This window comes from Chiroxiphia lanceolata, chromosome 12 (genome assembly GCF_009829145.1).
Source record: "Chiroxiphia lanceolata isolate bChiLan1 chromosome 12, bChiLan1.pri, whole genome shotgun sequence".
Classification (NCBI taxonomy): domain Eukaryota; kingdom Metazoa; phylum Chordata; class Aves; order Passeriformes; family Pipridae; genus Chiroxiphia; species Chiroxiphia lanceolata.
Genome location: NC_045648.1, coordinates 132,559 through 157,391, shown reverse-complemented (window position 1 = coordinate 157,391; position 24,833 = coordinate 132,559). Strand labels below are relative to the sequence as shown.

The 24,833-nt window shown below is 46.9% G+C and overlaps 1 protein-coding gene across 6 annotated transcripts in view; it reads right to left on the bottom strand.

The window, feature by feature from the left end:
* Positions 1-600: 600 nt before the first annotated feature.
* MAP1A (microtubule associated protein 1A) overlaps positions 601-24,833 on the bottom strand; it is a 56,804-nt gene continuing 32,571 nt past the window's right edge. For 2 of the 6 annotated variants that reach the window (XM_032699863.1, XM_032699865.1), the window contains exons 2-6: positions 16,871-16,953; positions 16,344-16,484; positions 5,837-14,636; positions 4,962-5,194; positions 609-4,058 (exon numbers count right to left, since the gene is read on the bottom strand). In XM_032699863.1, coding sequence (XP_032555754.1) covers positions 3,903-4,058; positions 4,962-5,194; positions 5,837-14,636; positions 16,344-16,484; positions 16,871-16,953 — 9,413 coding nt within the window. In that variant the 3' untranslated portion in view covers positions 609-3,902. The other 4 variants (XM_032699867.1, XM_032699866.1, XM_032699862.1 and 1 more) reach the window with 4 other exon arrangements.

The following is a 24,833-nucleotide window of genomic DNA, read 5'->3' as shown; positions in this document are numbered from 1 at the left end:
CAGTTTTCTGCTGACTAACTGAGAGTTCCCTTGCATGAAGTCAGGTCAGAGTTCTGCAGAGGTGCAAAAGCCCTATTTCTGCAATGGGGACAGAAGGTGTGGGATCCCCACTCTGCCTGGCCCCAGCCCTGAGCCAGCAGGTGCTCTGCCTGCCACAGGGCCAGAGATCTTCCCAAGGAGTGCCGGCAGCACTGGGCAGAGCTGCCATTCCCAAGAAGTGCAGGGACAGATACAAGGCCACAATTGAAAGCATGATTTGGGAACTGTGAGGAGTGGCAGCATCCCAGGACAGACAGGCTATGCCAGGCCCCTCGCTGGATTATCAGGGGCTGCATTCCCACCCCTCAGCCCTCAGCCAGCTGTGCGTCCCAGATGTCCCATAGAGGGACCCACTGGTCACCCTGCTGGGGCCGGTGGGGGCTGTCCCAGACAGCCTCTGTGTCTCTCTCCTGAGACACAGGAGGTTTTAGCAGCTGCTGGTGAAGGTGGAAAAGCCGAGGCTCACCTGAGCTGGGAGACATGGGAGGGTGGCACAGCAGCTGTGTCTTGTGCCCCTGCCTACAGTGTGGGCTCACTGAAAGAACAGTTTGAAACTGGTGATGTTTTTGTTCGCAATTAATGTGGCTTTATTATTAATGTGTTGGGCTCCTCTCTTGACAGCAGTTAGTTACAGAGTGTTTCACATGGAAAATGGGGAAAAGGACAGAACTTAAGGAACTAAATTCAAATAGAAATATGATGCTGAAGAAAAGAATCAGGGCTCTGTTCTTAAAACATTTAGCATAGAAGAAGCTAGGAGCACAAGTTGCCATTTCAATACAGTTAAGACGTTCACTTTTTTAATTATAGGTTTAAAATAGTATTTTTTACCTATTACATACAGGAAGATTACGCGTTGTTGCCCACATGCAGAAACAAGCAAAAGCAGAGTTTAACTGTTTCTCTCTATAGTGTTGTATTGCCCCTGGCTCCGGGTAGGTCCTGCTGGCTCCTGTGGCCTGAACAGGGTCAGGCTTCTTTACAAATTGGCATCTTCATAAGTCTTTTTCCCCATAGTTTTTTAAGATGGAAGGTGGGGCAGGTGGAAAAAGACAGGGAGCGAGAGAAGCTGAAGGCAGAACAGACTGCCACAAAAAACTGAAAACAAAATGTGGAGCCTTGAGGACAGGGAATCGAACTGGTGTAGGATAAAGCTGTCAAAGCAGCAGAGCTGCAGAAGGCAGGAAAGGAGTGCGGAGGGCAGCGTTCCTTCTGGAACCTGCTGCTGGCCACACTCCTGCTGGAGGACACAGGCACCTCACAAAGCCTCACTATTACTGCTGCTTAGAATTGCTTCAAGTTTAAAATTGAGAAAACATTCATGTGCGGGTCTATCTAAAGTTAGTGCATTAGCTTTTACATCTAGCCACATACAGGGATCCTGGGAGCCAGTGAGGGCCGCACTTGTGCCTCTGGTGCCTGGCATCCTGCAGCTGCTGCCACGGTGGGTGAGCCACAGTCTCCCCAAAGCACTGCAGGCAAATCCCCCCAGCATTCTGGGGGGGAACAGGGGCAGGTGTTGTACTGCCTGCTATTGCCAGAACCAACATTCATGGATGCTGACCCCATCGGGGAACAGAGAATGACATTTATTCTGCTGGCAGATACAGGGTAATTTCATGGTTAAAATGAACACAGCACAGGGCAGGGATTTGCTAAAGCCCTGAGTAAGCTCACATGCTCCTAACAAGGGCAGTATCCAAAGGGCTGGCCGTGCCTTGGGGAGGTTGCTGGCCTCAGGCCTTGTCCTGCAGCTGCTGGGTTTTAGATACAGCCTTGCAGAGACATTTTGGCTGCCAGCAAGTTCTCTATGGTCTTTTTATGTTATTATTTAAATTGCAGCATGTAAGTATTTGTACCAAGAAACCTCTGAACTGACACTAAAAGCACATGGTATCATGTTAACATGTATAAATTAAAATATTAAATCAACAAAAAATGCAGCTTTACATTAAAAAAAAATAAATATATAAATTAAATGCAAGATAGACCATTTCCCTAGAAACTCCATTTTTATCCTAGGAGCAGGTTTCTAAGCAGCATTTTCTTTATGTCACCTGCCAGAAAACTAGCACTGAGACTGAAGTGTCCCAGGCAAGTGCAACACAGGGTCTCGTGATGCTCATGGTGGAGTCAGCCCTCGGCTCAGGGCCAAGCACAGTGGGTGACACAGCAGATAGAAATACCTTTGTGCTGAATGTCAAGCCTTGCAGCACTGCTTTCTATCTTATTCCTCCTTCCCCAGAGGACAGCCTGCTGCCACTCTCTTTGTCTTATAGAAAGATAAAGGCCATCTTTGTGATAAGACCCTCTGTCAATGCTCTTGGAGGTGGCAAAGGTTCTTGGAGGTGGCAAAGGTGCTGCTGGCTCAGTGCACCTGAGCACCCACACTCCTGGAGCTGCTCTCCCTGCGAGGAGAATGGGTCTCCCACACTGGAACAGGTCTGCCTGCCAAGGAGGTCCTGGGTGGCTGCTCAGTAGCTGTGGTGCGCTCACGGCACACAGCTGTGCTTCTGTCAGGATGACCAGAGAGCAAGGACAGGTGCCCACAGTGGTGTCAGGGAATGAGCTGCAAGGTGGCACTGCATGGACTAGCAGCACCTCACCTGTGCTGCCAACACATCCCTGCCATGACAGGGGGATAACTGAGCGTGACTACACTTGCTACACTACTTTCTCCCGAGTACTTCGGGAAGGGGGTTCTCTTTCCTCACACCACAGCTTCTATTCCCCTCATCCAGGACACTTGGGGGGACAAAAAAAAGCTTGAACACAACTCTGAGGCTTGGACCCTGGCACACAGGCAGCGAGGACATGGCTGTTGCGTGCAGAGCTGGCACACCCAGCGACACCTGCCAGGCACCAGCCTCCCCCACAGAGCCTGCACGCTCCTCAGTGGCCTCACCACAGTCCTCCAGAGCCTTTCGTTTAGGAACAGGAAGGTTTTCGAACATCTTGGGCCAACAATGGCCAGAGTTGTTTCAGCCCTTCTGCTGTGGAGGGGGCTGTAGTTGTGCGTTTGGATGCTCTTTTTGTGTGACTGTTCAGGCCACAGTCCCCCTGTACCTCCTCCTGCCACACAGCTGATGTGCAGGTTGGCCACTATGTGTGCGAAGCTCAAGTTAACAGGATAGGAATGTGCTGAACCCTCCCCTCCCATGTCCTCCCCCACCATGTCCTTCATCCTGGCTTCCTGAGCACCCAAGCAGGTGCTGCAGGATGCCATAGGCAAATATTTGGGACAGAAACTTGCCATGCTGGCATGCGGTGGTCCTGCCTAGTTGGAGTAGAAGTCCCCTTGCTCAAAACACCTCCTGTATGCTCAGGATGGGAGATGGAAGAATGACCTTCACTGTCACATTACAGTTGAAGGGTTTTGCCTTCCCTCATCTCCCCGGTGCACCTTCTTTGCAAATTAGATTTCACCTTGGCTCTGTGGCCCCCCATGCACTCTCTACATGCAGCAGCAGCACTTCATGCCTCATCAGAAAGATGAGGTTCATGGTGCTGCAGGTTAAATGGTAAGGCAGCCAGCAAGAGAGTAGAACAAGCTCTCACAGCAGCAAGGCAGCCAAGATAGTCTACAGAAACTGTACAGGTAGCAGAATAAAGCAGGGAAAGTGAAAGTGCCCCTGGCCTGCAACTGCTCTTGCACAAACTCTTTGCTCAGTCCAGAAAATTACAGAGCCCTGCACTTCTTCCTCATGGCATCCAGTGCTGAGCTAGATGGATACCCGACTGCCTGACAAATGGGAACCATGTAGAGGACTAAACCAGAGAAGAACTGGACTGTGATTAGATGGTGTCTCTGATGTTGCATCGGTGATTGAAGAGTCAATGGATGAACACAAAGTGTGAGAGATTTAGAATTCAATCTTACAGGCTGGAAAAGATTCGTCCTGCATCACAACAGTGCTGCTGCTTGCCAGTACCATGATGTTTAGTTCCTGCTGTTTCTCATGGGTCTGTTGATACCATTCTCGTGTCACCTCGGTATCATGTGTTGGAATCAATGTCACCTGGGAAAAGAAAGCAGCAGAGATGATTGAGAACAACCACAGTGACAAACAATGCCCATAGGAGCTGAGGCTAAAATTTCCTGTTAATTTTGGAACACTGTACCCTTGGTACTGCTTGTTCTATTTAATGTCTTTCAGATGTCAGGTTCTGAGGCAGAGCTTTATTTTATACAGTACCAGCACAATGGGGCTCTGAACTGGCTGCAAAGTGGCAGCACTGACACCATAATTATGAGAATGGCTGCAGTGCAGGGGAGAGCACTGTGCTTGGGAGCTCCAGAAACAACCTCAGAAAGATCCTTCAGTGTGAACAGTGCTGGCAGTCACTGTTAACAGACACGATGACCCAATGTGCAACTCAGGGACCTTGAAATATGAGGCTGCTTCATCTGAAAAAACTTGTACATCTTCTTGTACATGTCTTCAGGAGTGCCCCCTTGGGGTGTCCTGCAAGCCTGGCTAAGCAAGAACTATGTTTAAGGACATTCTGCCTTAAAAGCACTATTAGTAAGCTGCTATCAGAAAAATCTTCAGCAGCCTGGCTAGCAACAGATGCCACTGGGTGTGGCACACTGACGAAAATTCCGATTGTGATGGTGCTTGATTTTGCTTGAGGATCGGCTCATCCTGCAGCAGGTATGGAGGAGTGTATGATCTTTAAATGCTTTCTCCCCTCAGAAGGATGTGGAAGGGAGGACGTATCTGCTTCCACTCACACCATTTTGCAGGTGTCCTCCTCATCCTGGGTACAAACAATTACTCTGCTAAAACTGCAGAGCAGGACATGCCCAGTACCATTTGCTTCCTCTCAGTGTACTCCTTCAGGTTTGTTTGTGATACACACCTTCCAAGCACTTGTGACATCAAGAGCATCACACAGCCCTTCACATTTCCATGACCTACCTGCAGGTTGTCTCCCCACTGAGACTTCCCTTCGAGAAGTGCATCCAGCACTGCACGGCTTGGTTCTCCATTGGCTGCATCATTCCCACTCACAACATAATACGATGCTCGAACCCGCTTGAAGAACTCTGGGTCTGTGTTCTTTCCGCTGCAGTGGTTGGGGATGTAGGCCAAGTCCACATAGACAGGTGGACCCATAGGCACAGAGAAACTGCTCTTAGGACTATTGGAAGCTTTGGAAAAAGAGAAAACAAGATGCTATCAAAACCCTTCTGGAAAGGGCAAACACTCAGATTAACACTGAAGGACTTGAATTCCAAAAAGGTTTCTTTCCCTGCAGCAATGAAGTTAAGACTTATCCAAGCTCTGCTGCTTAGAGGTGACCTCGGTGCATTTCTGGGCCAGTGCTGTCACAGGTCTTGGAAGGGAAAGGGAGTTCTGCTGTTCTTTGGGGAGGGACTGGAAGGCTTTAGGTTCAGAAGCTTTTCCTGGGGAAGGGAATCAAAAATCTCCGTTATCAACTTTTGCAGATTTGTTATCCCAATCAATATTTCATCCTAATCTTTGTTGTTTAATAACCTACATTTTCTAAAATAACCTCTGTTCTGGTGACCTTTCTATGCTAGTCTAGAGTATTACAGTAGTCTTTCTAAAAGGTTCATCCTGGCTTTCCTCCATCCCTGTGAATCGCTGCTACTCCTAGGACTCTCTTGCTCTTTCCTCTCAACCTTTTGTACCTCTCAACCTTATCACTGCTTGTAACTTTTTTATGTCTGACTGGGAAGTCCTGTTCTCTATTCTGCTATGTTTAACCTAGTGCTTTTCTCTATGTTGGACCTATAGAGACAGTGCATGCTTCAAGAAGAATTTCTTACCAGGGTTTGTTTTGATGCCATTAACAAGGCTCTTGCCAGGGTTGCTGTGACTACTTCGGGATAACTCATCCTCTGGCATCAGCACACTACGTGGTTTGGGCTTTTCTCCTCCGTCTCTTTCTTTTTTGGCAGTGACAGATTTTGGAGATTTGTCTGATGGCTGTTTCACAGGAGTGGGTGATCGTTTCCCTTTCACATCCGATTTCCGTGCAGGTGAGGAAGATTTGGGTTTGCTCAAAGGCTTCCTTACACCTTTGTTCTTTTCTTTTATGTCCTTCTTGGAAATTTTATCAGTTCTGCTCATGCTTTGCTCATTTACCAACATATCTGGGTCTACCATGCAGACATCAGGGTGAGGAGGGTGGGGATGGGGATCTACCATTGGAACAGGCTGAGGATCATGGCTGGACCTAGAACTGGCATGATGAGCATTCCCCACAGCTTTGTCCACTGGGAGGAAATCGGCATCTTCATCCGAGTCCATGTTGGCATCTGCTGTGATGGATGGGCATTCTTCAGTCTCAGGCGGGACATCCGAGTCTGACTGGGAGGTCCCAGAATCACTCACTGATGTTGGAGGGGTTTCCTCCACTGTGGCGCTTTGCATGGGGCTGCTCCCAGTGTGGGGTTGTCTTCCCTGTACTGAAGGGTGACCGTCCTCCTGTGAAAGGTCACTGTCTTCAGAGAGCTCATGGGGGCTCGGGTTGATGAATGAGGGAGAGAGCTCTCCCTTTCTCTGCTTGTATTCACATGAGGAAAATTTCTGCCCACAATCAAAACTGCCTCCTAAATGTGGCTCCATGTCATGGGAAGCATCTCCATGGTCCTCTGTTTTTCCACCTCTCTGCATATCTGGAATAAAGGGCTGGAAACTGTGTTCAGGGGATATCAGAGAGGAGGGGCGGCTTTGCCTCTCTGTATCCTCTTTGCCTGTGCATGGAGAAAAACTGCTGTCAGAATCGGGATATGTTCTTTCATCGTTTGCCTCTGCTGCATGGTATGTGCTTTGGAAAGCTTGCAGACTGGTGCTCACCTCTGTTGGACCATTGGCTGTGGCTTCATCTTCATGCTGATGATGAGGAAATGATGTCAACACATCAGGGAGAGATGTCAGTGTCAGCAGCTGTTCTGCAAATGGTGCCTTCTGCTCTGGACTGCTGCCACAGGGCTGCTGCTCTTCCTTCTCAGAGGATGACGTGGGCTCTGAGACCTGGCACTCCTTTCTGCATGGCAAGGTGCTGTCACCCATGCCACAGAGGAATGGAGAACTGTGTTCTTCAGCAAACACAAAATCTTTGGTTTCAGCTGTATGTGTTTTTACAGCATTATCTGGAATCTGTGGAGACACATCCCAAGGACTCCTGGTACCTGGTTCCACTCCTGCACCTGTGTATGTGGAAAGCATATGGGAGTAGAAACTTTCTGCTGTAGTTGGTATCACAGGAGTGGTGGCTTCAGATGAAGGTTCCTCTGACAGGCTGGAAGAGTCATCTTTCAGCTGTTTCTGGGGCACAGACTCTCTCTCCACACCTTTGGAGAACAACTTGTCTTCTTCATATGGACTCAGTGGTGAGAATTTAGGAAAAGATGAGTCAAGGCTGCTGATTTTCTCAGAAACCTCCAAGTACTCATCTTTCTTCCGCTGGTCTGAGAGCAAAGCACATGGAGACTTTAAAGAAAGAGAGATATCCCCTAAACGGCTTGCTGAGGTTTGCTCAAGTCTGAACATGCTGGCTGTTTCACTCTTTCCTAGCAGGGAGCTTTCAAATCCGGAAGAGTTATCCATCCCTCTGTCCTCTACTGTTGGGCCCTGTTCATATTCCTCTGTGTGTTTTTTGGAAGCAGGTTTCAAGTATGTGGCTTGCTCCGGGCACTCGGAGACCACTGCTGCACTTGGATAATCTGCTACACGGAAATGAGATTCCTTTGTGGATTCTTCAGCAACCTCTCTCTTTTGTGAAGAATCTTGTCTTCCATGGCACATTTCTGAAGCTCTGCCCATGTCTGGCATATCAGTGTAACCAGCAACATACGTTTCCACGACAGCAGCTGATGCAGTTGTCCTACTTCCATATTCCTCTTTCCAGCCTGGACCAGAGGGAGAAGAGGAAGTGGAGCTGGGGGAAAGGGGATCCTGACGCTTGCTCTGCAGGAGGGTCTCTGAGACAGGGAACTTGCCGATGGCTGAAGTGTGTGCATAGACAGTGCCTGCAGCTCCAGCTGGGACGTGCAGTTTAGACTCCTTTTCAGACTTCTCCTTAGCACCTTTTTCTAACTCTGAGTCACTCGTGCTTTCTTCCCCACAACCTGCTTTCTCATAGTATGTATCTTTGGGATCTGGGCTTTCAGATTTCATGGACAGAGGTACCTGCTCCTGGCTAGACAAAATGATGTTCTCATCCGGACGACCAGCATCAATATAGGCGGATGATTTCTCTTGATAAAAGGTGTCAGTCGTGCCTGTGGGAAGGGCAAATACTGTACTTGCAGATGATGGGTGCAGTGCAGAGTCCAGTTCCCCTGGCAAAACAGAAGACACATTCATTTTTTCCTGTCCTTCTGATATCCTAGGCTTCCCTGCTTCAGACAAGGGCAAGTATCTTTCATGGGTATCTGTATAGTCAAAGACTGAATCTGCTTTATCTCTAGGGGATGCTGGAGATGACAACTCCTTCTCAGCAGAGGTATAAAGGCAGGACTCCTCTTCCTTTGCAGAGACGTGAAAACTTGGACCTTTTTGAGAGCTCAGTGCTGTTACTGGCACCTTGTCAGTATGACCTGGGCTGTCTGCACTCTTGGCTGTGAAGGGGGAGAGTCCCACTCCAGACACAATTACCTTCTCATAGATGTCAGCATACTTGAAACTTCTTTCATCAGGGTAGGGAGTTGGTTCTCTTTCTTCTTGCTCTTGTCTTGTTGAACTGTCATCATTTCTATATGTGCAGACTCCTTCCTCATAAGAATAAGGCTCAACGGAGCTCCTGGAATAGGTCTCTGGAGGATACAACTCTTGGATGGCAACACCTACAGCCCCAGCATGGCCCATGGCAGCACTGCTTTTTTGACAAAGGCTTTGTCCTTTGTCAAAAGGAGAATGTGCACGCTGCCCTGACACCACAGCGCTCTCTTCTGGGGACGTTGCAATATATTCTGCTGGTCTTGTAGATTGCAACAGAGTAGATGCTGCTGCTGTCTGCTCTTTCCTTCCTGTAGAGTCATACAGACCCTCAGTGGATTTGCAGTCATCCTTCTGCCTTCTATCTGACTTGTATTGGCAGTCTACTTCCTGATACAAACCACTGATATCTGATTTCTTCTCAGCCATCTTTGGTGGGACATCCTCCCACAAAGGTGGCTTGCATTGATCTAACTTGCAAGGCCTCTCTACTCCTGGTGCTGCCTCAATCTCCTTTCCCATTGCAGACAGGGGAGATCCCGTCACTGCTTGGTCTAGTGACTTTGCATAGATATCTAAGACAGCTTTCTCCTCATCATCTAAATAGGAGTAATCTTGTTTAGATGTCAACAGTATTTCTTGCCTTTCTTTCTTTCCAGTTAAAGCTTTGGCCTGGTTTTCCTCACCAGAGACATACTGAGGAGACAGAGGAAAACCTTCCCCTTGTGTTCTTTCTAGCACAGTGATGTCAGCAGGAACCACATCCACTTTCTTTTTTTCTGACATAAATGTGGCACTCCTCTGTGTGTTTTCTTTGTAATCACATGACTCCATCTTTAAACATTCTCTTTCTTCTTGCAGTAGCATGGCTTTGTCTTCAGCACGGTAGACCTCCTTATCCTCCTCACTGGGTAACTGCCCTCCTCTTCCACTCTCTCTCCCTTCCTGAAGGTACCCAAATGCAGAGCCCCACGCTTCCCTTTCTGCTCCTCTCCAGGTGTGGCTGCCAGGCACTGCAGGAGGCAGGATCTCCTTCTTTCCCATTTTAGGAAGGGATTTTGTTTCAAATTCTGGTACCTCATCCAAGAATGTGCTCTCTCTCTCTTTGTCATATCTCTGCCGCCCTCCCTGAACAGGGATCTCTTGCACCTCTTCAGGAAACCACACTTTCTTCTCATAACTTAAATCTTTCATGTAAAAGTCTTCCATTTCTGGAGATTTTTCTTCTTGAGCTTCCTTGAACCCGAAAGATTTTACATCTTCAGTAGAAATGTGTGAGGATTTTTTATCCTCAGTTGGGCTAGATTCTGTAAACTGTAAGGCCTTTGCATCTGGAGATACTTCCTGAGAGTCCGAGCCTGCAGTTCTTCTCCTAAACGGGTCCTTTTCTGATGCAGAAAATAAACTGCTGTCATCTGGAGACATTTCTTCAGTTGAAGAATCTCTGGGTGACATGTCTTTAACTGAACTACTTTCTGGGCAAGGAGAAGATTTTGATGCTTCTTTCAGTTCCTTGGCAGAAATTTCCAGTGATTTTTCATATATAGCTGGGCTATGGTCTGTGAAACCCATAGATTTCACAGCTTCTGCAGGGAATTTGTCAGTGAAGTTGGACATAGTTTTTTCTTTTGCAGGTATCTCTTCCGTGAAACTAAGGGATTTGATGTCTTCCAGAGAAATTCCTTTACCAAGAAGGTCCGAAGAGATTTCCCTGCTGGGACTCTCAGTGAGAGAGATGGATTTGTTCTCTTCTGGGGAAATGTCTTTAATGGAAACATGAGAAGATTTCTCTTCTGAGGTGTCTCCTGTGAAATACTGTGCTTTTCCTTCTTCAGCAGTAACTCCCTTAGAAATATCTGAGGGTTTTTCTTTACCAATACTTTCTTCTGTAAATGAAAGTGATTTGGTGTCATCTGGTGAAAATTGCAAAGATTTGTCACTTTCAGATTTGCTTTGGCTTGTAAGCTGTGAAAGATCCACATTTCCTAGAGACTCTTCTGTGGTTGCAAATGGCTCAAAGGACAAGTGTTTTGAAAATCCCATTAAACTTTCTGTCATGGTTTTAGTTCCTCGCTCTTTTTCTGGCTCTGTGCTGGGACGGGGCATTCCAGGACCCTCCTCCTCCTCCCCAATCACCACCGTGTCCTGCTTGTGGTAGGAGAGCCAGGGCAGCTCCTCCTTCCTCAGAGGTTCTTCCTGCACCTCCTCCCCAGGAGACACTGGAAATTCACTGTCCAAGACCAGTTTGTGCTGCACAGGTCCAGTTACTCCTTTTTCATGTCTGGATTTAGCTGCAGATGCCTCATCTTCTCTGAGAGGTTCACCCTTGGCTCTCTTCACCACAACGGAAGTTTGGCTTTCCAGTTTCTTGGCAGTAGCATCTGTTTGTTTTTCAAATAGATCTGAATCTACTGTTTCCAGCTTTTCCTCCACTGGAGACTGGTGGAAGGGTGTGTGCCCAGCACTGGTAGGGCCAGATGGAGTGGGAGAGGCCATTTTGACTGTGCTGTCATCAGGACTCATGCATCGTTCTTCAGCCTCTGCGGAGTCAGCCTGGGAAAACGGTGCTTCTTCAGCAGATAACGGCATCATTTCTGTGGGAACACTGATTATCACATTATCAGGGCATCCTTGAGGAGCAAACATGGGGGCATCGTAATGCCCTCTGAGTTTCTCAGGAATCTCAATATTTGGAGTACCATCTTCTTCATCCTCTTCATCTTCTGCCTCTTCGTGATGATTCTTTTTTTGAGCTTCCAGTTTTCTCTCTCCTTCTGCTAATGCATGGAAATCTTCAGGGGGTGGAGATTTAAAGCACTTGTCTTCCTCCAAGGATGATGTGGGAGAGATTGTGCCAGCAGAGGGAACGTAGTCAAGACCTTGGGTTGCTTCAGTCCGAGAGGAGGGCATGCTGTTTCCTGTGTCCAGAAGTAAAGAGCTTTTTCCAGTCTCTTCTGTTTGTGGTGCTGTTATAGATGCAACAGATTGATCTTCTGCTACTGAAGTTGCAAAGGATGAAAGCTTGTCACATTCTGTAATGGAGGTGGCAGAGGATATGTGTTCCTCCTCAGCCAGAGGTGCTGCCACAATGTTTGTAGGATATGCCAGGATTTCAGACTCCTGGCCAGCATAGCCCTTAGCTGAAAGGTCAGCAGGAGGCACAGCCTGTATTCCATGTACTGCTTCAAAAGAGCCTGGGTGGTCAGGAACAGAAATGTCATAGGTGTTGACATCATACTTCAAGTGTGGGATCCTCTCTTCCTGTTCATCATGTATTTCTTCATCAGAAATGGTCTGCTCTGTTTCTGAGTAGCCGGGGATAGTTTCATCTTGAATATAGGAAACATGTTCTACTGCTGCTCCTGGTGGGACTGGCAGGCTGCTCAGATATGACTCTTCCTTTGTTATGTCCTTTACAAGTAACTTGTTTTTCTCACCCATGTCACTTAATTCTTTCTCCTTTTCTGTAGTGGTAGACAGTTTGTCCTCCCTCTCATCCTGATTCGGCTCATAGAAGTCTCTGCTCTTTTCCAGTTTCTCTGCTTTCATGTGCTGTTCTTCCTTTTCTTCCAGTTCTGCCTTTTCTATCACATCTTCTTTCTTTTCCTTCTCACCCTCTTCCTGTGCCTCTGTCCCCTCAACATACTTTTCACAAGTCTTTGTTTCTGCTTCCCTCTGTTTTCTGTCCAAAGAGATTTTCTCCTCTTCCTCCTTTTCTTCCTCTTTGAACACTGGTGGCCAAATACCCTTTGCCAAGAAGTCTGTCTGTGATGGCACCCGGTCTTTGTCAGGAAACAGCTGAATGTCCTTGCTCTGCTCAGCTTTTCCCTCCCAGTCTCTCATGTCACGGTTTTCATCTATTGTTCTTCTTTCATCCTCTATTTTTTCAGCACGACCTCCCCTCAGTTCCAGATGATGGACTGCCTTTTCCTCTGCTGGTGATTCTTTTTCCATATCAATAGTAGTTATTCCCTGATCTGGAGTCCTTGTTTTCAAAATCAGATCTGCTTCAAGGCAACTCTGACCAGTCATGTCAGCAGAGTCTTTTATCTCTGCTTCAGGTGCTCTCACAATCTTATCACTAACCTCCATATCAGGTAGTTCTTGAGTCACCTGCAAGACCCCTTTTTCCTCGTGCTTCAGTTCCTCAAAGTCCTTTGTAAGATCTTCTGGTGAAGACAGGACTAACCTCTGTGCCGCTATAGAAGTCTCTCCTGGCTCTGCCTGTACAGCTGCCTTCTCCATTGGTGATGTCTTCAGGTCAGCAGGTACCTTTTCAGGTTCCTTTTCAGGTTTGATTTTAATCTTCTCAGTTTTGAGTCTGCCTGGAAGTTTTGCCTTGTACAATGTTTTTCTTACTTCTGGGGTAAATGGTTTCAAGTCTGGTTTAGGAATTTTTTTGGGCTCTGGTTTGTTTTCTTTCTTTTTATCATCTTTCTTTGAATCCTTTTTTTCCTCTTTCTTTCCATCATCTTTTTTTAAGTCCTTTTTCTCCTTCTTAATCTCCTTCTTTTCTTTGTCTTTCTTCTCCTCTAATTTGGACACTTTCTCTTTGAGATGCTTTTTTCCAACCTTGTCTTTTGCCAATTTTCTTTTCTCAGCTTTGAGAGCATCACTTATCTTTTCAGGTTTAACAAATTTCTCAGAAATTTTTTCTGTGTGTTCTTTAATCTTTTTCTCAATTTTAGCATCCTTTACAACTTCCGATTTTACTTCCTTAATCCCTTCCTCAACTGCCTCTTCTTTCTTGACTTGCTTTGTCACAGATGGCTTGGGAGAAGACTTAAGACTCTCTTTACTGTCAGTTCTTTGTTTAATTTTGGTCTGCTTCAGCACAGGTGGAGGTATTCCAGAAGTGATATCTTTCTGAGTAGCGACTGGGTACCTCAGAAAATCCAGGTGCTTGAGTTTCTCAAGACCTTCCAGTATCTTATTTTGAGGAGCATTTCCAGGAAACAAAACCCTTACAATTTTCTCTGTTGGACTGGCTGGAAGCCACACCACTAGGGCCGTGATGGATGTGAGATAGGGAACAGAAATTTCACCTTCTTTCCCACTTGCGAGAATTATACCAGTCTTTGCTTTACTATTACCAGCCCATTTCTGCATTAGAAACTGCATTTCTTTACTGTCCTTGACAGGGTTCAGTATATACATGTCCAGCTTACCCACTCCCATTTTGTGGAAGAGTGTGATGGGCTCGATGGTGCTGCTCACTACCCTGTAGAGAGGCTCTGATTTAATGCCCAGTCTGTTAAGATACTGCAGTGTCAAACACGCTTCTTCGATGCTCCTCTTTACTTTCATGGATGCTTCAGGCATCTTCAGCTTTTCAGGAACATTAAAAAAAACCACCCCTAGCTCAGGAGAAATTAGGTTCTTCATCCAGTCACTATAGTTGGTAGAGCCCTGGGATTGTTCCTCCTCTTGCTCAGCAACTTTCCTCTGCAACAGCCCATTGATGCCGGGCAGGTTGTCCGCACCAATGTGGGTGAGCAGGATTGAGTCAATCCTATCCAGGTGCCTTACCAGCTTCCAGAAGCAGGATTTCCTCTCAGAGCCACCATCCACAAGGATGTTAAACCCATTGACAGCAAAGAGAGCAGAATCACCTCTTCCCCCAGGGAATATGTAGCAGCAGGGCTTAGAAAGTTTCAGAAAGCCCCCTGAGGTGGGCGGCTCCAGGAGATCAAATGGAGACGGCACGTCAACTGTCTCAGAGACGTATTCTGCGAACTCGGACACCCCATCCATTTCTGGCAGAACTGGATCAGGATTCAGTTTCAGATTAATAATTTCCTGAAATCGAGGATGCCCAAGGTTGCTCCAGGCTCCTTCTCCCAGGCACGACACAGTAAGGGAGGCCTTGGTATCTGAGTCAGTGTTGCTGAGAATCTGGGTGACCTAATGAGACAAGCACAGACAAATAAAGGTCAAATAGAGCTCTGAGAGCTGTACAGCACTTAAAAAAAAATCCAGTTAGTGCAGAAATACTGAAGACGCCATGAGCACTTTACTGACAGGAAATACTGGGGGTCCAAAAGCCCATTGCAAATCAATGCATGGGGGTATGTCTTGATCTCTTTTGAAATTCCTAATGTCGATGGGCTGTTGTGCTTCCTGACTGCTGGGAGTGTACTGTGCCAAGACCTCACAAAAGAAAAGAAAAGCAGGAACCACTTTGTCCTCTTTCCTTACTTCTTCCTGTTTAACTTGGGATATCAGTCCCTGGTTTGGGCTCAAAAGCAGCAGGTTGGGGTTTTTGTTTCTGATTTACGAATTCTAACTTTGAGACAACTTTTTCAATGCCAAGCATCGTTGTCTGAACTTACTGTTGTTCACTGGCTAGTGAAACATCACAGAGCACTCTGTGCAGTTCTAGTGCCACAGCACTTTCTTTTTTAATTCATTTTCTTTCCTGGAACCTACTTTGAAAGTCATGACTCCACCTCTGCTACACATACAGGGTTGGGGACATGCTACACCATTAATAAGTAGAACTAAGGTCCATATAATTTCCAAGGCTCTTTACAGCTACGCTGAGTATATATCGAGCAAAGAAGCATTACACCTCAACTTCCTAAGTATCTGGAATGAGATTAGCACACTGTATTCTCTTGTTTAGACAGCCCTTAACAACTGACTAGTTCCCGTCCAAAGAAACAAGATACCAGAAATAAATGAGAACAACCAGTTTTAAAAAAATGAAGGAGACCATACACGCTGATTTAATTACAGCAGTAATAATATCAATTGTCGAAGTATCACTCAGCCATTCCTGTCAATCAGATGAAGACATTCTAAGCATCTGGCACACGATCAGTGGAAGTAGGGCTTCTCAAAAACTGAAGCAGCATATCTGTATTGGCAATGAGCGCCAACAGAAACACGATGTAAAGTCTCTCAGGAAAGCTATAGTATGGCTAGCTGAGATAATAAGCACTGGAGAAGTGGTTCAGGGGTGCCCTATAAGATTTTCCAGGCCTCATGGACAAATCCATGAGCAAGCTTGCCTAAATTCAGTGCTGGCTCTGCTCTGTGCAGGAGGTTGGGCTACAGACCTCATTGTGTGCCTTTCCAATCTGAATGATGCAAGAATTCTGCAATTAAACAGCGACATTTGTAGTTATGTAATCACCATGTAGTTACTTAATCAGTATTTACTCATCCCCTCATCATCTTTACATACCCCTGATGAACACTCTTAACCTCCTGTGAACATCATTGCTGCGCTATGACAGAAAGAGAAATACCCACATTTACCAGAGTGATGATGGCCTCTGTTGGGTGTTTTCGGAAGCTGCCCACAGTTACGTTAAGACCTGCTTCAAGAAAGTTTGAGTTCCAGCCCACTGCAGAGCCAGTCTGGACGGTTATTTCAAGCTGAACACTTAAAGGAATCACCCATGCCTACACATTGGAAAACTTAAGCCAGGGAGTTAAAGCAGGATTCCCAAGACAATAGCATGAAGTATTTATGGTGTGCAATTTTTTTCTGGATTTCACACCCATCTGTCTGCAAATCTGTCACCAGAAGGAGAGCGCAGGCTGTGTTGCTCTACCGTGCACTCTGAACAGGAGGGGTCATGCTGGATTATGGGTCACACTCACCTCTGGGTCTGAAAGTATCTCAGCAAATTTCTGGTAAGTGAAGGTCCCTGTCTGCAGGACCAAGTCTCCTTCCTGGTCTGAGCTCTGTCCACAGAGGATCAGTAGTTTGTGGGCTGATGAATCACACACCAGTGAGCGGACCTGTTACCATCAGACATAGTGCTGCAGTCAGAATTTGCCTGTACTCCTCACCAGCACCCAGAATCCTAATCCCATGGACAAGCAATACTCATGTGTTATTCACAAATAGCCAAACCCTAAGTTTTATACGTACAAGAAGGTTGGTTATTGAAGAGGAAAGACACTGCTACTGTCTGCCCAACACAGCTCCATGTCACATCATAGTCACTGCACATGTCCTGGTTATTGGCAAGACCAGAACACTTGGCCACTTCACCTCACCTTGCAGCAGACTGGCAGCACATTCACGCTCTCTAGAAGGTGCAAGGTGTGATGATCATCACCTCTATGTCAGGCCAAGTCAGGAGAGCTGATGTGGAGAGAACTCGCTGGCACCTTGTCCTTACCTCAGACACGATGCTGTCCACATTAGGATTTACCAGGATCACCGTCTCCAGGATATCAGTCCGGTGATGGAGAGTTCTTTGGCCTGGGGAGAGAAAAGGGATTAGACAGGATGAGAGAAGCAGATGAGACAGCACCCAGCTACTGATATTTTAGCCTCAAAAATTCCACTTCAGCATGGGTTTGATTGCAAGACTTCAAATTGCACTTGAGACCCAATTTAATACCTGGGTCTCAGAGAACAGAGCAAACTCTTTTCAGCAACAAGGAAAGAAATCCTACTTCTGGATCAGCACAATTTGCCACTCAGCTCCAACATGTTCTGAAGTCCACAGAGCCAGGCACTTTGAACTAAGGTTGGACTCGATGATCTCAGAAGTCTTTTCCAACGTAGTTGATTCTCTGATTCTGAGCTGCCTGCCTGTGCCAGACAGTTGTGCCTGTAACCACTGGCACAGACGAATCATCCCTTCCAGACAGAAGTGCCTTGCCTCATGGCAGCTACCACTGAGAGGTGTCCCTGGTGTTGTCCAAGCCCTACTCACCACAGGGCTCTATAAGCCAGTCAGTAGGTGCCAACTCATCCTTCACTGGAGTGGTGCAGCACTGATAACAAATCTCTCATCATTCATTACAGTTTTTTTCTCTTCTGAAGTGCTTTTCTTTAATCCAAATGTGTACTCCTAGGCTGCTGCTGTGGGGAGCATCTAGACAATAAGAATGCTTGTTCTGTCAGAGGCACAAACAGGTACCCAGACAGGACTTTATGTATTTAGGGAAAAAAGGAGGAGCAAAAGAAGAGCAAGCAAGATCCTGGGAATGTAAAAAAGCAGTTTATGGGCTCACATTAGCATGGGCATTATATAGCTATTTGGCAAAATGCTGCCATAATGCCCAGGCCCTATTAATTTATTAGAAAGAAGAGTGGTGAGGGTCTGCCATGCTGACAGGCAGGACCAGAGCCACTGCTGTTTGCCCACATCAGATGGCTCTGGATGTAGGACCAATGTACAGGACCTTCCTGCAGCACTTTCCTGGACACAGCAGGCAGCACAAAATCTTTTTTGATTCCAGTCTTTGAAAATACCTACCTCTGGACATTACATCCACTCAACAAGATAGGCACTTAGAACTTAACTGTTTGAATGTATAATTTATAGGGTTTAAGTCTTTCATAGGTTTTAATTCCTCATATAGGTGGGAGGGCCACAGATCTTCACTGAAAATGAACATCTAATTCTATTTCTCGCCTTTCAGACAACTGTTGCTCTCTGACAATGTTATTCTTTCCAGCCTCCAGAACCTCCCATCAGCTCTCTCTAGGTAGATCTCAATCCTTCTAAAATAGCTCAATCAAGCTGGTGTTTCAAAGAAAGACTCGAAAAGGACACAGAAAGAAGTCAGAGAAAGGCCAATGCTCAGCAATCATACTCACTTTACTGGAATGTTTTACTCACTGCCAGCAACTAATCAGACATTATGCCCAGAAGGCAGATTTCAGCCCAAAGTGAGACTGGCTCTAAGCTCTCAGCAGAACTACTTGCACTCAGATCTCCAGCTATTTTCTGAACTTGTGGTCTTTCAGGCTGGCTAAAAATATGGTCCCTCTAGACTAAAAACCATCACTGTGCAAAATGCACTAAGTTCAGGGGCATTTCTGCCACTCGATGTGGGATTGGTGTATGGCTGAAGGCACTGGGAAGCAAGTCCCTGCACACAGAAGGGATGCTGCAAGTGAGCCATGGGGAGCAGTGTGGGACAGTGGGAGAAGGTGCAGATGAGGAGGGCCCAGGAGGTGTTCTGGGGCATTCTGTGCAGCTGCAAGAAGCAAAACCTCACTCATCCTTGAGGCAATGGCAGTTGTGAAGGCACTGCTGGTGCCCTGGCATTGCTGAGGTCCCAGCAGGCTCACAAGGAGCACCCTGGTTCCCCACTGATTTTTTGTGCTGTGTTCACACAGCTCCCCACCGCTGGGACCTCCACCCCTGCTGTTTGGGGCATCCAGAACAGAAGTGATCTGCTCCCATTTTTCAACATTACTACTGGGGCCAAGTGAAACTCTCACCATTCTCCAAGCTTCAACCTCTGCCACCTGGGTGCCTGCACACCCCAGATACTGCTCTGGCAGTGGTTACCCACATCACTTGGGGAACACAGCCTGGTGCACAGCACCAACACCAGCAGCCTCGTCCTCGTGCCACGTGCAGTCACCGTGCCTGCGCACGGGCATCCCTCCAGGCACCCAGTGCCAGCCTGCGCGCTGCCAGCCGGGCAGTGCTGGTGACAGTGCCAGCTGCAGAGGGAAGGGGCCCGTCTGCAGCAGTAACACACATAAAAACACTGCTGCTTGCTTCCAGTACTTCGATCTGAGCCCAGGCAGCTGAGCTGCCCCCCCCCGGGGCTGTGAACAAAGCCTGGCTTTTAGCATTCTGGCTGGCAGCCCCTCACCCCCGGGAATGTCCCCTGCACACGAGGAAGAAAGAGAATGCTCAAGCTGCAGGGCCAGCAGCTGCTGGCAGATGGGAGAGATGAATGGAGAAGGACTAAGTCTTGTGAAAGGCTGTGAGAATGATAAAGGGACTGAAGAGTTTTCATACAAGGCAAGGCTGAGCATGGAGGAGAGATATTTTCAATACATATAAATAAATACCTGATTGGACGGAATGAAGAAGAGAAAGTCAGACACTTTTGTCAGTAGTGCTGAATGACAGGATATGAGGTACAAATTAAGACACAGGCAATTCCATTTGAACACAAGAAAACACTGTTTTTACTGTGAGAGTGGTCAAACACTGGAATAGATTGTACAAAGAGGTTGTGGAGCATCCATCCTTGGAGATACTCAAAAACCTAACTGAATACAGGCATGGGAAACCTGCTCTTGCTTACCCTTCTTGAGCAGGTGTGATTGGAGTAGACAATCTCAAGAGGTCCCTTCCAACCCACAATTTGGGAGTTCTGTGACTCTCTGAAGCAGTGCAGCCCCCCAGAACTTTGCTCCAGACCCACTGTGGGGCAGATTCCCTCTCTTCAGCTGCAGCAGTTGGTTCTCAGGAGGCCAGTTCCAGAAACACTGACTTACTGCACACAGCCATGCACACCAAAACCCCAAACTGTTTTTTAACTAAATTCAGAGATAAAGCAGAACAGCACATGAACTCCAGGCTGAACTGCAAACACAGTGCCCTAGACCCGGCCTGTGCCCAGCCCCTGCTCACCCCGAGTTGCAGCAGTGACCTCCTCAGCCCACTGCAAGGGCCGTGCCCAGCTGAGGGAACACACATGCCCAAAACTGTGAATCCAAGTGCTCATCAAGCAGAGGAGCTTTCTCTACACAGCCTGAGGGAGCAGCTGCACAGACAGAGGATTTAAACACACAGCCTGGCACATCCCTCCTCCCACTAACCAAAACTACGTGCACCAGAAACACATAGTGGTGTGACTGACATTGCAGCCATGGTGACTGGAAGCATGCTGTGCAGGTCACCGTGAGGTATTTGTCCTTATTAGAGCTCTATCACAATGAAATGCATGCCTGGAAACCACACTGCAAATGGCAAAATCCCTCAGTTCCACTGACCAGTACAAGGAATCTATTCTCAGGCTCCTGAAGACTGTTGTCTTCAACTTGCCTGGAATAAACATCTGGACAGAGCTCATCTCCAGGCGCATTCTGAACACAGATCCCTGACCCTGCACAGCCCTCTCCAACTACACTCAGAAGCTGTGACATTAAATAAATAAATATCCTCTCTTCAGCAGCATTGCATTTCTCATTTTGGATGAATCCTCTCTCTGTGCATTCAGCCACACTCTGATTTCTGCAGTCAACTCTGTGCCTGTGCACTTCCCATCCACCATGTCCCCACCAAGACAGAAAGCCCCTACTCTTTACCAACTGTTTCTTAAGAGGAGAGTTTCTTCAGTCCCTTCAGAACTGCTGTCACCCATCCCCACAGTCACTGACATGAGTAACAGAAGTAAACAATATGAGAAGAAACACCGGAGATTCACAGGATATAATTATTGTATTTTCTGTATTTTCTATATTTCCCTACTTTTTTATTTTATCATAACATAACCTAACACTAGCTTTGCACTAAATAAAGTGCAAAGCTAGTACTTTGCACTGTGTTGGAGTACACAGTGACACACAAATTTCACCCTGTCATGACTCTATTAATTAAGCTCTTACAAGAAGTCTGGAAAGTTTAATTTTTCTAATGGGCTTGATTTTGCTTTTTTGACAATTAATTTAATGGGAGATCATGACGACTGTGCAATTTAGTCGCTGAAGTTCCTCACAGTTTTTTCTAGACCTCAGTAACTGAGTCATCTATAAATTTAGCCACCTCCGTGTTCATGCCAACCCCTTTCCTCATCATTACTGTACTGATCAGCTTTATATTTAGTGGAAAATCATGAAGCCCTTGTATTTTACCTCTGGATGCTGCACAAACATGACCATATATTTGTTTGCTAACTTGTTTTCTGCCTTTTAAGTAGTATTGACTCACGGCATTACTTGCCTTTTACCCACACAAAGTGCCTGCTGCATAATATACGGAAAGATTTAATACACAAATGCATCTCATTCACAACCTCAGTGAAGCTTCAGAAAAAGAAAGGGCATTCCCCTTCTCCGCACAGATCACATTACTTATCATTGTGCAGAAGTAGCAGCACCCTCACCCCAAAGGGCCACAGAGGCTCACATACAGCTCTTCCTACACAGCAGCCACCTTTGGGTGTCGTCAGCAGGACCTGACCATGGAGGCACTACACAAATCATCCCTGAGGTGGTGAACAACAGCTATTCTGGGCAATGCTAGAGGATGGATTTCCATTACTAACACTGAGGCAGCATGTCAGGATGCGCAGCTGCACTCCTGGACTATTAGTGGGAAGGGAGGAAAAATTTGATTTTTTTGGTAAGAGTGTATATAGCTGAGTACATTCATTGCTGTTCACAACATTCTCAAGAGGAGCAGTGGAGGAGAAGGTGCTGATCTTCTCTCTCTGGTGACCAGCACTAGGACACAAGGAAATAGAATGAAACTCTATCAGGGGAGTTCAAATTGGACATTAGAAAAGGTTCTTCAGCAAGAGGGTGGGTGGCCCCTGGAAAAGGCTCCCCAGGGAATCAGTCACAGCACTAAGCCGGTCAGAGTTCAAGGAGCATTTGGATGATGCTCTTAGTCATATGGTTTAATTTTAGCTAGACCTGTGAGGAGCAGGGTGTTGGACTTGGTGATCCTTATGGGTCCCTTCCAACTAACATATTCTATGATTATGTGGTCTATTGAGTGTAGAATTAATTTGGTTCTGGTGGAGGATAGCAAGTGGAGAGCAAAGCCACACAAACTCTGGAGTGAGTGTGAACTAACCATCCAGGGCTGTCTGCATGTACAAAGAGACAGAGGGAGAGAGAACAGAGGAGTGGACACCGTGGGTTTAGTGCTCAGCAGTCAGGCAGACAGGGCTCTGCAGGGAGGTCAGGTTAGGCTGAAAGAAAGGACAGTGCATTGGGGTAACTGTGACAAACAGGATGCCCGAGAGAGATGATCCTACAAGCAGACAGATGGCTGTAGAGGTAGAAAAGGAGGTCATGCTGCTGGAACAGATCCTTGTGTTCTGCTACTTTAAATGGAAGCACCTAAAACCCTTGTAGCTGCAAAATAAACTCTGGGCTGGTCTGAAGGGCTGTCAAGGACAGCTACACAAGCTGCTGCTTGTTATTTTCTTTAGTCTTTCAGACTATCACACCTCAGAGGTCTTATTATTCTGTTGATCAGGACTGTTAGAGCCACAGTTACAATGCACCATGCTGAAAACAGAGACCAAGTGTCAGGGTAGTGGGACCCAGAATCTCACCTTCGTGAAATGATGCCATAGGCCATAGCATTGGGTCATCTTTTGAGGGACTGTGCTGAAATCAATCATGATGCTCTGTCTGGTACAATAAAACAGAACGAACATAAGGGCCAAAAGATGATTAAATGACTGGCACATCTTTGAGGAGAGGAGAGGTGAGGTGGGCTTGTTTAGCCTGGAAAAGAGAAAGCTCAGGGCAGGGATCTCATCAGTGTGTGCACCTGTCTGATGGCAGGTGCAAATCTGGGCCGCAGAGCTCCTAAGACCCTGCCATCCAGAAGATGGAGACCGCTCATCTGATCACATAAAAATCAGCCCTTTCCCCATCCAGGATGCATTCTTTATCTCTCATTACCTCTCTTATCTTTCCCACACCCTTTCCCTCCTTTGTCCCTAAGATTATTTGGGCTTACCAGGCTAGATTCTACCTATAGAGTGAACACCAACAGTACATTGATAAAAAATAACAAAGTTTCACTGTCTGAAAATGTTATCAAGGCACACAAGCTACAGTGATTAAAAACTGACTTCCTAACTTCCTGCTGTCCTACCTGATGTTATGGACATATCTCTTCAAGGGGACACTTCTGAAAACACTCTTACAAGAAGATCCTAGATATCACTATGGCTCAGCACCTTTTGCTACATTTCAGCAAAGAGCTGAGCCCGGGATCACACAGTCTTCCTGATGCTCTACTGAACAAAGTTCACCTCTGGAGAGGTCAGTCAAACAGTGTATGAGGGTTTTGCATATATTTGCAAAATTAACACGAGCTAGCGCAAGCTGAAAGACTGTCATTTCTTTCATTCTGAAATTGCATAATAACCCTGAGATAGTAACTGACTCTCTCATTCTGAGGTTGTGAAGCCTCCAACTGCAGCTTCTTCAGTGCCAATGTGAGAAAAAGGATCCAGCCCCAAATGGTGTCCATTCGGAGAAAATGAAACAACACGGTCATTCACAAACACTCCAGGACTGTACCAAGCATGGCAAGCCACAGCTCCTTGGGAGGGAGATTGTAAAGACCAGAGGAAAGGGAGAAAAGGTTCTGCACTGAACTCTAAGCAGGGTCCCACCTCTCATCCCATCTGTGCAGATATGCCATCCTGTCTCCCATTGCACTGTGGTCCCATCTCTCTGCCAGACCAAGGCCGCCCCTTGGGCGCTGGGGAGAGGAGTGAACATGCCCGTTGGAAGCAATGTCACACTCCCAGCACCTGAAGGGCACAGAGCTCCTTCCTCCAGCAGGCAACCTGAAAAGTGTGCAGCTGGCTGGCTAATGGGACCAGTTCTGGCTGATGGAGACTTGGAAGCTCTGCTAGCTAGTCAGGTGGGCTCAGGAATTTAAAATAAACACAAAGATTGCTTTCACAGCCAACAACTCTGGATTCACTATTCAGATCCTCCTTACTATAGACTTGTGCATCCCTGAAACATTTCTTAGCTTCTCTGTACCTGAGCATCCTTGCTGCACTGTGGGAGGAACAGCCCTGCCCTGGTACAACAAGTCAGAGAGATGTATCAACCCTTGAGACATGCTTATGTGATTCCCTAGCTGTGGGTAAAAGGGGAGGCAACCCGTGGAGAACCCCAATGCATGAAGTGGAAAGTTCTACAGCACAGCATAAGGAAGTTCATGCACACCTTCCTGCAACAGCTCACACTGTGCAAGAGCAGAGTCCTCAATAACTTTACAAAGGGATGGCTCCACACAGGGGTGGGCTGGAGAGATTATGAAAAGGTGTGAGGGGGCATTTGTGGTGGGTTCTAGAAAGGAAAGATTCTGGTCTAAGTTCATGTCAAAGGAAACTGTCACCTTCTTCTCTTGGCAGAGAGAGGCACCTGCCTTAGGCAGAGCACCTGTACAGGGCCCAGCCCTGGGCAGGCAGCTGTGGTTGCCTCTGGCCTGAACTTTGGAGGGTAAACAGGAGTCTGCAACACGCTAGTACTCACATACACAGAATCCCAGGCTCCCAGTTCTAACAACAGCTGTATTGGGCTCAGCATATGTTAAGGTATGATTGGGTCTCTGCGCTTCCTCACTTTAAACCTCTCTGTTCTTTCTTGCTGTGACCACTTTACTTTCTGGG